This window comes from Erinaceus europaeus, chromosome 10, assembly GCF_950295315.1.
Source record: "Erinaceus europaeus chromosome 10, mEriEur2.1, whole genome shotgun sequence".
NCBI classification, from domain to species: Eukaryota; Metazoa; Chordata; class Mammalia; order Eulipotyphla; family Erinaceidae; genus Erinaceus; species Erinaceus europaeus.
In genome coordinates, this window is record NC_080171.1 from 116,346,425 (window position 1) to 116,358,431 (window position 12,007).

At 42.5% G+C, this 12,007-nt stretch overlaps 2 protein-coding genes across 5 annotated transcripts in view; one reads left to right on the plus strand and one right to left on the minus strand.

Annotated features, from left to right (window-relative positions):
* SPIRE1 (spire type actin nucleation factor 1) overlaps positions 1–12,007 on the plus strand; it is a 126,102-nt gene that overhangs the window by 37,077 nt on the left and 77,018 nt on the right. For all 4 annotated transcript variants that reach the window (XM_060200633.1, XM_007517174.3, XM_060200634.1 and 1 more), the window contains exon 2: positions 10,807–11,037. In XM_060200633.1, coding sequence (XP_060056616.1) covers positions 10,912–11,037 — 126 coding nt within the window. In that variant the 5' untranslated portion in view covers positions 10,807–10,911. The remainder of the gene's footprint in view (positions 1–10,806; positions 11,038–12,007) is intronic.
* Positions 11,492–12,007, minus strand: part of PRELID3A (PRELI domain containing 3A) — a 122,561-nt gene continuing 122,045 nt past the window's right edge. The window contains exon 7 of the transcript XR_009552150.1: positions 11,492–11,772. The gene's annotated coding sequence lies outside the window, so the exon portion shown is untranslated. The remainder of the gene's footprint in view (positions 11,773–12,007) is intronic.

Genomic DNA, 12,007 nt, shown 5'->3' on the forward strand with positions numbered 1-12,007 from the left:
TACTTGGTCTAGGCTTTTGAGAGAGTCCGCATATCAAATACACAGCCTATATATTAAAAGGATTCAGTTTGTGTTTTGAGAAACTTTGAGACATACAATTGATTTTCCCCCTCTCATATTAATTAACTACTGATTTATATGACTACATTTTGCTAGGAGTGTACATAAACACCATTCCCACCACCAAAGGACCGTGACCCATCCCTCCCGCCCACTCCCACCCCCCACTGGTCCAGGAAGCTGCATGTCTACCCCTCACCACTGGGTTTTTACTTTGGTGCCCTACGCAAAATGTGTTTTTAAAGTGTGGTGCCAGGGCATGAACCCAAGGCCTTGCATTTGTAATGCTGCTGAGTAACCTCCCTGGCTCAATTTTTATTTTTTTTATAAAATTGGGGTGTGAGGGGAGGGGAGGGAAGGAGACAGAAAGAGAAGGAGAGCGAAAGGGGCCCCCAGACTGCTCCGCCACCCACAGTGTTGTCCACGTTGCTCTCATGTGGCGCTGGGGGTCAAGCCCAGGCCTCATGAATATTAAGGCATGCACGGGACCTGCTGAGTCAGTCCAGGTACCTGGCCTCTTAGTGCAGTGTGTTCTTTTTTCTTCTTCTTCTTCTTTTCTTCCAGGGTTATTGCTGGGGCTCGGTGCCTGCACCATGAATCCACTGCTCCTGGAGGCCATTTCCTCCCCTTTGTTGCCCTTGTTGTAGCTTTGTTATGGTTATTATTGTTGTTGTTGATATCGTTCATTGTTGGATAGGACAGAGAGAAATGGAGAGAGGAGGGGAAGACAGAGAGGGGGAGAGAAAGACAGACACCTGCAGACCTGCTTCACCGCCTGTGAAGCGACTCCCCTGCAGGTGGGGAGCCGGGGGCTCGAACCGGGATTCTTACTCCAGTCCGGTCCTTGTGCTTTACGCCACCTGTGCTTAACCCGCTGCGCTACCGCCCGACCCCCAGTGCAGTATGTTCTCACCTACTCTCCTTTTCCTGTTTTAAAGTTAGTTTCTGAAACAACTAAAAATACTCAGCTGATGGATGGATCAGTAAAATGAGATACCTCCATACAATGTAATGTAATTTGGCAATAAGGATAACACATACAACATTTATTTACCAGAGCACTGCTCAGCTCTGGTTTATGGTGGTGCAGGGAAGTGAACCTGGGACTTCAGAGCCTCAGGCATGAGAATCTCTTTGTATCATCACTATGCTATTTACCCCTGCCTATAATATTTCTTTTGAAAAAAAATTTCTCTTGTATGGAATGTCTAGGAGAGTTATAACAACGTAAAGAAGTTAGCTTTTTTGTATATGATGAAATCTGGTGGTCCAGCTTCATTCCTCTGCATGTTTCAACTCAATTTTTCCAATACCATTTGTTGAATAGGCTCTTCTTTCTCCCTTGGATGTTTTATATATATATCTATACACACACACACACACACACACACACACACATATTAGAACATCAAGAATATCAACCATGGACACATTCAGCTAAAGGAGGTTCATGCATGGAGTGAGTTGATTCTTTCTATTGACACTTACCATGGTTTGGTCTATGAGACTGACAGGGATGCATAGAGCTTGATTTTGGTTAAGGCTTACTATCCTATACTCAAGATGTTTTGTTTGAGTTGAGTCATCTGTGCAGTTAGGGTATTCATTTGCCTTCAGGGAGCAAACTTCATGGGAATGTAAACCTTTGGGGTTGCAGATAGTTGCTAGTGAGACCTGTGATTGAAGAAGTTGCTCATCAAGTTCCTTGTTTATATTGTGAAGTTCAGCTAAGCTAGAATGTTAGTCTCTTGAATTTTTACTCAGTAAATATAGTTAAGGGAAACTGTTAGTGGGGAATGGTTAATCAAAATAAATAAAGTACAGATTTAAAAACACTTTTCAGAAAGTTTTAATTTTATTTATATTTCATTCCCTTGGTGTTCCTGTTTTCAAGATGGAGATTATACTTTGTACAACTTGAGACCTTAATTAATGGCTACTAATCAAGTGCTCTAAGAACTTAGATGAAAGTTGCTTTGGTTCAAAATACTCTAGTAGTAGTATTTTAAGTAGTACTTTGAGAACTTTCTGTGGAAATGACTAACACAGGATCACTGACCTAAACATCGTACTACCCTTTTGGTCATAGGGGCCATGCTCCCCTTTTTCCAAGATTTCAGGTCTCACCTGTGAATTATTTTTGTCCTTTCTCTCATTTCTTGACTTGAAAGTTCAGTCAGACCTTTGCACTATGAATCCACTGTGAATTTTTTCTCCCAGTAGTGATTTGTTTTCTCGCTGAACAATGCTTTTCATTTTTTAAATTACAGTGAAGTCTAACATATTTTTTTCATGGACTGTCTTTAAGAGGTGTATTATAAGTAAAAGCACCAAACTCAGTATCACCTAGATTTTCTTCTTTATTTCTCACATTTACTTATATACTTAATAGGGCAGAAAGAAATTGAGAGGGGAAGGGGAAATAGGAAGAGAGAGACAGACATCTGTGGCACTGCTTCACCTCTTGTGAAGCTCCTGCCTGTAGATGGGAGGGAACCGGGGGCTTGAACTTGGGTCCTTGAGCATGGTAGTGTGTGTGTCCAGCCAGGCATTCCACTGCCCAGCTCCTATTTTCTTCTGTATACACCCTTTAAAAATTTTTAAAATTTGTGTTGGGAATCTAATGCATTATAATCAATGCAGTTGTTGGTACATGTGTAAAATTTCTCAGTTTTTTGCAAAATACTCTCACCCCCAGCCTAGGACCTCCTTCATCATTATGCACCAGGACCTGAACACACCAACCCCCCAAAGGTTCTTTACTTTGGTGCAGTACACCAAACCCAGGCCAGTTCTACTTTGTCTTTCCTCTTTCTGTGTTTATGTTATGTTATTTTATTTTATTTATAAAAAGGAAACACTGACAAAAACCATAGGATAAGAGGGGCACAACTCCACACAATTCCCACCACCAGAACTCTGTATCCCATCCCCTCCCCTGATAGCTTTCCTATTCTTTAGCCCTCTGGGAGTATGGACCCAACGTCACTGTGGGATGCAGAAGGTGGAAAGGTCTGACTTCTGGAATTGATTCCCAGCTGAACATGTGTGTTGACAGGTAGATCCACACTCCTAGCCTGCCTCTCTCTTTCCCTAGTAGGGAGGGGCTCTGGGGAAGTGGGGCTCCAGGACACATTGATGGGGTTATCTGTCCAGGGAAGTCTGGTTGGCATCATGCTAACATGGAACCTGGTGGCTGAAAAGAGAGTTAACATACAATATACCAAACAAATTGTTGACCAGTCATGAACCTAAAGGCTGGAATAGTGCAGATGAAGAGTTGGGGGGTGGGGTGGGTTTTATCTGTTTTGTAGATAGCTAATAGGCATGTTTTAGTTATATTCCAAAAGGGCCTGTGGCTATACTAGTTTTTTTTTTTTTTAATGTGTGCTCAACCAGCTGTGCCACCACCTGGCCCCTAAATTTTATTGTCTTAATGAGGGAGTCCCTGAACTCCAAGTGAGATTCGGACTCCCTGATGAGATGGTGGCTCCAGTTGCAGCCGCTATACCAGATGTGGCTTTGTAGATTGGACTAATTACCATATCCACTGGCTACCAGCTGTTGGACTGACAAATGCTTTTTTTTTTTTTCTTATACCTGCCAATAAGCTCAGTTTATTTTCATCTAATAAGCCAGCAGCGCACCTTCATCATGGTTGTAGTAACTCTGGTTGTGTTACAGCTTTTTTTACAGGGATCTTAATTGCTTTTCTCTCCTACAGAATGTCACATGGGATTGTTGCCCTGATGACGTGCTGACTAGTCTTAGGGTGAGACAGGTATCTGGTAAGATGCATACCATAAGGTAGGAAGTAATTCTGACAAAAAAAAATTTTTTTTGCCTCCAGGGTTATTGCTGGGGCTCGGTGCCTACACTACAAATCCACTGTTCCTGGAGGCCATTTGATTTGTTACCATTTTTGTTGCCCTTATTACCCTTGTTGTTGTTGTTATTGTTATTGTTGTCGGATAGGACAGAGAGAAATCGAGAGAAGGGAAGGCAGATGGGGAGAGAAAGAAGGCACCTGCGACCTGCTGACCTGCTTCTGAGGCGACCCCTCTGCAGGTGGGGAGCCGGGGGCTCAAACAGGGATCCCTACGCAGGTCCCTACACCGGTCCTTGTGCTTTGAGTCATGTGCGCTTATCCCCCTGCACTACCAACCACCTCCCCACCCCCGGCAAAATTTCATGGGCATTTCTACCTCGGTGAAATTTCTAGAGGTACATACCAAGATAACCCTTGTAGGTGCTGGGAGAAAACTCACCTGGTAGGGAGTGTGTGTTGGAATACTTGAAGCCCCATGTTTGAGTCCTGGCACTGCAGAGGAACTCCTTGGGAAAGTTAACAGATGGTAGAGAGGGGTCAAGTTGTGGTGCATCTGGTAGATTGTATATGTTACAATGCACAAGGATTGGGGTTCAAGCCCTGGACCTCTGTCTACAAAGGGAAAGCTTCATGAAAGGTGAAGCCGTGTTGCGGATCTCTCACTCTGTGTCTCTCCCCCTTCCCTCTCAGTTTCCGTCTGTATCCAAAGGGGGGAAAGATAGTAAGCAGCACTGCCATGGTGTCTCTGTGTGTGTCTGTCTCTACCATTTTCTCTGCCTTTCTGTCCCTTTGTCTTTCTCTGCTACCTAAAATAAAAAGAATGAAGAAATGTATGAGATTTCTTTTCTTTTTTCAATAAAATATTTTATTTATTTATTAATGAGAATGTTAGGAGAGTGAAAGAACCAGACATCACACTGGTACATGTGCTGCCGGGGGTTGAACTCTGAACCTCATGCTTGAAAGTTCAGTCCTTTATTCATTGTGCCACCTCCTGGATCACATCTATGAGATTTCTTTTTTTTTTTTTAATTTTTTTATATTTAAATATTTATTTTCCCTTTTGTTGCCCTTGTTGTTTTATTGTTGTTGTAGTTATTGATGTCGTCGTTGTTGGATAGGACAGAGAGAAATGGAGAGAAGAGGGAAGACAGAGAGGGGGAGAGAAAGACAGACACCTGCAGACCTCCTTCATCGCCTGTGAAGCGACTCCCCTGCAGGTGGGGAGCCGGGGGCTCAAACCGGGATCCTTTCGCCGGTCCTTGCGCTTCGCGCCACGTGCGCTTAACCTGCTGCGCTACTGCCCGACTTCCATCTATGAGATTTCTATGAGAAGTTAAATCACTCATGTACTAGGCACAGAACACACGCACATGCACACATGCACACACACACACACACATACACACGCACACACGCATGCACGCACACAGGATATCGCACACACACAGGATATCCCTTCTAAGGTGTAGCCAAAAAAAGAGGTGCAATGCCTAATGACTTCTTTGTACTTGGGAAGCAATATATTCCTCCAGATAGTTTGTATGATTTTAACCAGTTTATTGAGTATACCCCAAAAGTTTAAAAAAGTTGCTAGCCATGAGTGGAGCCCCCCAAAAGAGAAGGTTGTTATGTAACAAGTCCAGGTACAAGATGCTCTACTACCTGGGCCACAGTGGTACTTAAACGCTCAGTATCTGATAAAGATGTTGTTTGTAGCCTTTGGCAGGTCCTTATAGGTAGCAAGTGTCCATAGAATCTTAAAGTCCTGCCATCCATCCTTTGTGGATAACTGTTCTACTTGTGAGAAAGAGCTCTCATCTTGCTACTGGACTGCAGTAGAGTAAGAACTTCCCCCTTGGACCACCAAATTGCCATTTGACTTGAACTGCCTTGAAGACATAGTGCAGATGCCCACAGGCCATACGTATACTCAACTACTATATACTTTCAGAACTCTCTTCCACACTATGATACATAATGCTTTTTAAGGAAATGCTAGTCAGTTGACCAGAGAAAGTATGACTCAGGCCTAGATTACTGATGGTTCAGTACTATATGCAGGAGCTTCCTGAGAGTGGACACTGGTAGTATGACTAACCCTTTTCTGGACAGCCCTAGAGGACACTGCTGAAGGGAACTCTTCCCCATGGGCAGAACTTTGAGCACAGCACCTGGCTATACACTTTGCTCAGATGCACCAATATTACACATTTAGTGACAAGAGAATTTGAGTAAGAGGTGTGTTCTGGGTCTCTCTAAGTTGGAGGTGGGGTGGGGAGATGAAGATAGTTGTGTCACGTGAATGATCATCAGAGGATAATTAATGTCAGCAGAGGAGGATTTTAATATTCAAGTGCACAGGATGACCTGTTCTGTGGTCACCAGTTATGACCCTTTTCCAGTCATTCTGTCATGACCTCTGGAGCAGAGATGGAGATCATGTTTGCGCTCATCAATGTGGACTCCAGCTTAGCAAGGTTGACCTTGCTTCAGCTACCATAACTGCCCAGTTTGCCAGCATTTGAGACCAGCACTGAGTCTCAGTTTTTGTCACCATTCCTTGGGGTGTTCAGTCAGCTTACAGTGGACTACTTCCAATATGGAAAGAGCAATATTTTGTTCTTTCTATATTTGCCTTTCCTCATATTTGTCAAAACTACCATCCACAGACTTGAATGTTTTGCTTACTGTTCTGGTATTTCACACAGCATTGCTTTTGATCAAGGAACAAACTTCACCAAAAAGTAATAAATAAGTAAAATAAGTGTAGCAGTGGGTCATTGGTTTTACTGTGTCCATCACCATCCTGAACAGCTGTCTTGAAGATCCAGTTACAGTTACAAAGAGAGTTGGGGCAAGAATATGCTCTGAATTGGTGTCCAGTATATGGTCTGGTTTTTCCCATAAGAAAGAGTCACAGGGGAAGTCAGGCAGTAGCGCAGCGGGTTAAGCGCATGTGGTGTGAAGTGCAAGTTCCGGCTATGGATCCTGGTTCCAGCCCCCGGCTCCCCACCTGCAGGGGAGGTCGCTTCACAGGCGGTGAAGCAGGTCTGCAGGTGTCTGTCTTTCTCTCCCCCTCTCAGTCTTCCCCTCCTCTCTCCATTTCTCTCTGTCCTGTCCAACAATGACGACATCAATAACAACAGTAACTACAACAACAATAAAAAAAAACAAGGGCAACAAAAGGGAAAATAAATAAATAAATATAAAAAAAGAAGAGTCACAGGGGCTGGAGAGATAGCTCACTGGGTAGAGTATTTGCATTACTAGCGTCACATGGGAGATGCTCTAGCAATGGAGTAAGCTTAGGTACTGTGCTGTCTCTCTTGTCTCTGTCTCTTCTCATTTTCTCTAAATGAAAAAGTAGTCCAGGCCTACTTTCCAGAAATCAAGAAGTGAAAATGAGAGTGGCAGTATCCATTATTACCTCTACTGTCCCACAAGAGACAGTTTAATCATGTTTGCTGGTCTAGAGTTTCTTTCAAAGGATGGGATGCATCCATTCAAAGCCATTAAAATGCTTCCGTTGAGTTATATCTGACCACTTTGGGATCTTCATGCTTGTGAATCAGTAGGCAAAGAAGGGAATTTCGAGAAAATTAGACTGTTGTGCAGTGGAACTAAGACAGTCTAAGTCTGGAATACAGGAAATTCCTTAGGATGTCTCTCAGTATTACCATACTTTGTGGTAAATGTCAGAGAAAAACCACAATGCAGTATATCAGTAGAAAAGACTAATACGGTCTAGATTCTTTGGAAGTGGAGGTTTGGGTCATCCTACCAAATAGGGAACTGCAGCCAGCTGAGGTGCTCACAAAAGGAAAAGAGCATGTGGAAGGGTAAAGGTGGGCATATTGCGCCAAAGGAGAAGGCTGTGCGCTGGAGGCGGGGGAGTGCTCAGGTCCTGGCCTAGTGGAGGTTGAATTGTTCTGTGGAAAACCAGGAAATGTTACACATGTGCAATCTACTGCATTTTTTGTTTGTTTGTTTGTTTGTTTGTTTGTTTTTTACCAGAGCACTGATCAGCTCTGGTTTATGGTGGTGCAGGGGATTGAACCTGGGACTTCGAAGCCTCAGGCATGACAGTCTATTTGCATAACCATTATGCTAGCTACCCCTGCCCTACAGTGTACTGTAGTTTACTATAAACTATAAACCACTAATCCTCCAATAAAGAAATTAAAAAAATCAAAAAAGGGGCAAAGGATAGTAGAAGAAAATAGTTACTAAGTAGTAGAAATGACCACATGACCAGTTACAAAAACTAAAATGACTCATGAGTATTTCCTCATTTTTATTATTTGTATGTGTATCTTTTAAAAATATGATCTATTAATGAAAGAGGGGGAGAGAAAATAGAATACCGCTCAAGCATACATGATGCTGAGGACTGAACGTGGGACCTCATGCTAGAGAGTCCGATATCTTACCCATTGTGCCAATTCCCAGGTCAGCTGCATGTATATTTATCTTTTATTTCTTTTTTATTTATTTTGAATACAAACAAATTGAGAGGGACAGTGAGATAGAAAGGGAGAGGAAAAGAGAGATACCTGCCGCACTGCTTCACCACTTGTCCTCTCTACAGGTGAGGACTGGGGCTTGAACCTGGGTCTTTGTGTGTTGTAGTGTGTGCATTCTACCAAGTAAGCCACCACCTGGCCTTGCATATGTGTTTATCTTAAGTATCTGCTTTTCTCCCTCTACAACTTTATCATGGAACATAAGATGAGTTGACTTTATATCATAATATTTACCCAATAGTAGTTACTATTATTTGATGTTACATAGTAAGCAATGTTACCTTTCTGTATAAGTGAAGCATGTGTGTGAATATCAAGTTGACAAAGGGGTAGACCGTTTATCAACTTTATCAACTTGACAGAGACTGGAGCTGTCAGATACTTAATTAAGCATTACTTTGAATGTTTCTTGAGCATGTTTTTGAATGAGATTAACGTTTAATTTGGCAGGCTGAACAAAACAGATTGCCTTCCTTAATGTGCTTGGACTTGCGATCGGCGAGGGCCTGGACTGAACCAACATAAATGCTGTCATGTCAGGAAGAGCTCAGTTCTTCTTGATGTTTATAGTCAGATTCGTAGGTGCTGGGTAGCAGTATCTGGGAATATGAGGTGTTAGGACTGCCTGCCTGTGGTACCTTGAAGGCTCAGAGTCTCAAAAGTCGTTCATGTTTGCATCATTTGGGAGATAAATGTTTGCAATAATTGGAACTCAGTGAGCAATGTGTAGATGGATATAAGGAGACTTTCTGAAGTTGTCTTTTAAACTTAAACTTGCTGCTAGCAATATCTGTGTTTTCAGATCCTTAGCATGACTGAAATTCCCAACTACTTAATCATTTCTGAGAGTGGGCGGGGGGGGGGGGGGGGAGGTGACTCAGTGGATAGATAGTGCGCATCTTGCCCATCTGAGACCCCAGCTGGACAGAACAGTGCTGTGCTTGTTCTCGCTCTTTCATGTTAATTAATTAGTTAAAGATGGTCTTAGAAAGAATAGTTAATAGAGTTACAATTCTATCTGTTCACAGAAATGTAGTTAATAGAGTTACAATTCTGTCGGTTCACAGAAATGTATTTTGAAATTTGGAAAATCAACTTAGTTAATATTTTATGTGAATGAAGAATATAGATTTTACCATACAGTATAAGGGAATATAGAGTTTGTATAGACGCTTTGTACAGGTTTGAAGAAATCACACAAAAATTACAATAAGAGGCTCTCAATTAATTGACTAATTCTTATTAGTGGTTCAGTAATGACTTATAGGATTATAAGATCACAGGCTTTAGTTCGCCACTGTACCCACAAAGCTCTGTGTCTGCCCCTGGATAATCTCCATAGTTCTCACAGAGCCTTACGGTCTGACTACTTTTTCCCTACAAGTTCATGTATTCCATATGGGTTTTTCAATATTTATGTTTTATGTATTACATATGAGAGAGTTTTGCAGGAGTGTGGGGGGGAGACAGAGAGGGGAAAGAGAGAAGCTTCAGCACCACTGTGGTACATGTACTAGGGTCTGAAAGAGGATGTTACACATGAAAGTCTGATGCTCTACCCATTGAGATGTTTCTTCAGCTCATCTGAGTTTTTTTGTTTTTTAAACTGGAGCACTATTCAGCTCTGGCTTATGGTGGTGTGGGGGACTAAACCTGGGACTTGGGAGCCTCAGGCATGAGAGTCTGTTTGCATAACCATTATGCTATCTACCCTCTGCCCTCATCTGAGATGTTTTAAGTGAAGCTTAAATATCTCTTCATGGTCAGGGAATAGCACAGCTGGTAGAATGTGGGTTAGTGTGCCTGTCTCTCCCGGTTGGATCCTGGTTGCCACATGCATCTGTGTGGTACTCTGGCTTCTCTTGCTCGCTCTCTCTCTCTCTCTCTCTACTCTGTCTCATGTGGAATTAATAAAGTAAATCTTTTCAAAAATACCTCTTCAGGGGCCGGGTGATAGTGCAGCATGTTAAGTGCACGTGATGCAAAGTGCAAGGACGCATAAGTATCCCAGTTCGAGGCCTGGCTCTCCACCTGCAGGGAGGTCACTTCACAGGCGGTGAAGCAGGTCTGCAGGTGTCTGTCTTTCTCTTCCCCTCTCTTTCCCTCCTCTCTCGAATTCTCTCTGTCCTCTCCAACAACAATGATAGCAATAGCAACAACAATAAATAACAACAAAAATAAACAAGGGCAACAAATGGGAAAAAATAGCCTCTAGGAGCAGTGGATTCATAGTGTAGGCAAACAGACAAAAAAACCTTCTTCAAACCTGTGATGTTTCTGAAATTGAATGGAGTAGCCCTATCTTAAATATACTAAACGCTCTATACCGTAGCATTAGTTCTTTTAAACTGTTTAATCATCTTTATTAACAGCCTTCTCAAATCGTCCTAGGTGATCGAATCCTTGGGGATTATCATTTATAAAGCACTGGACTACGGGCTGAGGGAGAATGAAGAAAGGGAATTAAGCCCTCCCCTGGAGCGGCTCATCGATCTCATGGCCAACACAGTAGAGGCTGATGGCAGCACCGATGAGGGTTATGAAGCTGCAGGCGAAGGCCTGGAAGAGGAAGAGGAAAAGAGAAAAGTCTCAGCCATTCGGTCCTATCGAGATGTTATGAAGGTAAAAGAGCAGTTTGGAAAGTTTTGGAAAGCTTGTTTCTTCTGAGAGCGGGCTATTAAAATCTGAATGGTGACTCAGACACCATAAAGGAGACAATTCAGGTTTACATTTTACTTATGTTTTTTAAATATAGATTTCTGTTAGTGACTTAATAGTGATTTGCAGGATAAGAAAATAATCGAATAATTGCATACCACTCCCACTACCGAAGTCCCCCATCCCCCTCCAATAGTAACTACCATTGCTTTCCCAAGGTCACTGATATGGGTTGATTACATATATATATATATATTTAAGTTCATATGTTCCAATTCTCTATATTTCACAAATGAGTGAAACCATCCAGTAGTTGTCCTTCACTTCCTTCCTTACTTCACTAGTTATAATCATTGTCAGTCTAAACCAATTAGTCCCAAAAGACATTATAGTCTTTTTTTTTTTTTTTAAATATTTATTTTATTTATTTATTCCCTTTTGTTGCCCTTGTTGTTTTACTGTTGTAGTTATTATTGTTGTTGTCGTTGTTGGATAGGACAGAGAGAAATGGAGAGAGGAGGGGAAGACAGAGAGGAGGAGAGAAAGACAGACACCTGCAGACCTGCTTCACCGCTTGTGAAGCGACTCCCCTGCAGGTGGGGAGCCGGGGTTCGAACCGGGATCCTTATGCCGGTCCTTGTGCTTTGCGCCACCTGCGCTTAACCCGCTGCGCTACAGCCCGACTCCCGACATTATAGTCTTATATTTAACTGCTGAATAGTACTCCATTGAGTATTGCCCCATGAAGACTCAAATTAGTGATTTTGATTTCATTGTTAAAGGCTTTTCCCCCTTCCTAACTCTATCTGAATATTCCTCATAGCTTTCCTCCCCCCCCCCAGCCCCCAATATTTTAAGCTTTTAATCAGAAAAATGAAAAGGCACACACCAAAGCAACACATGGGGCATTTGGGCAAAGATGACTGACCCCACG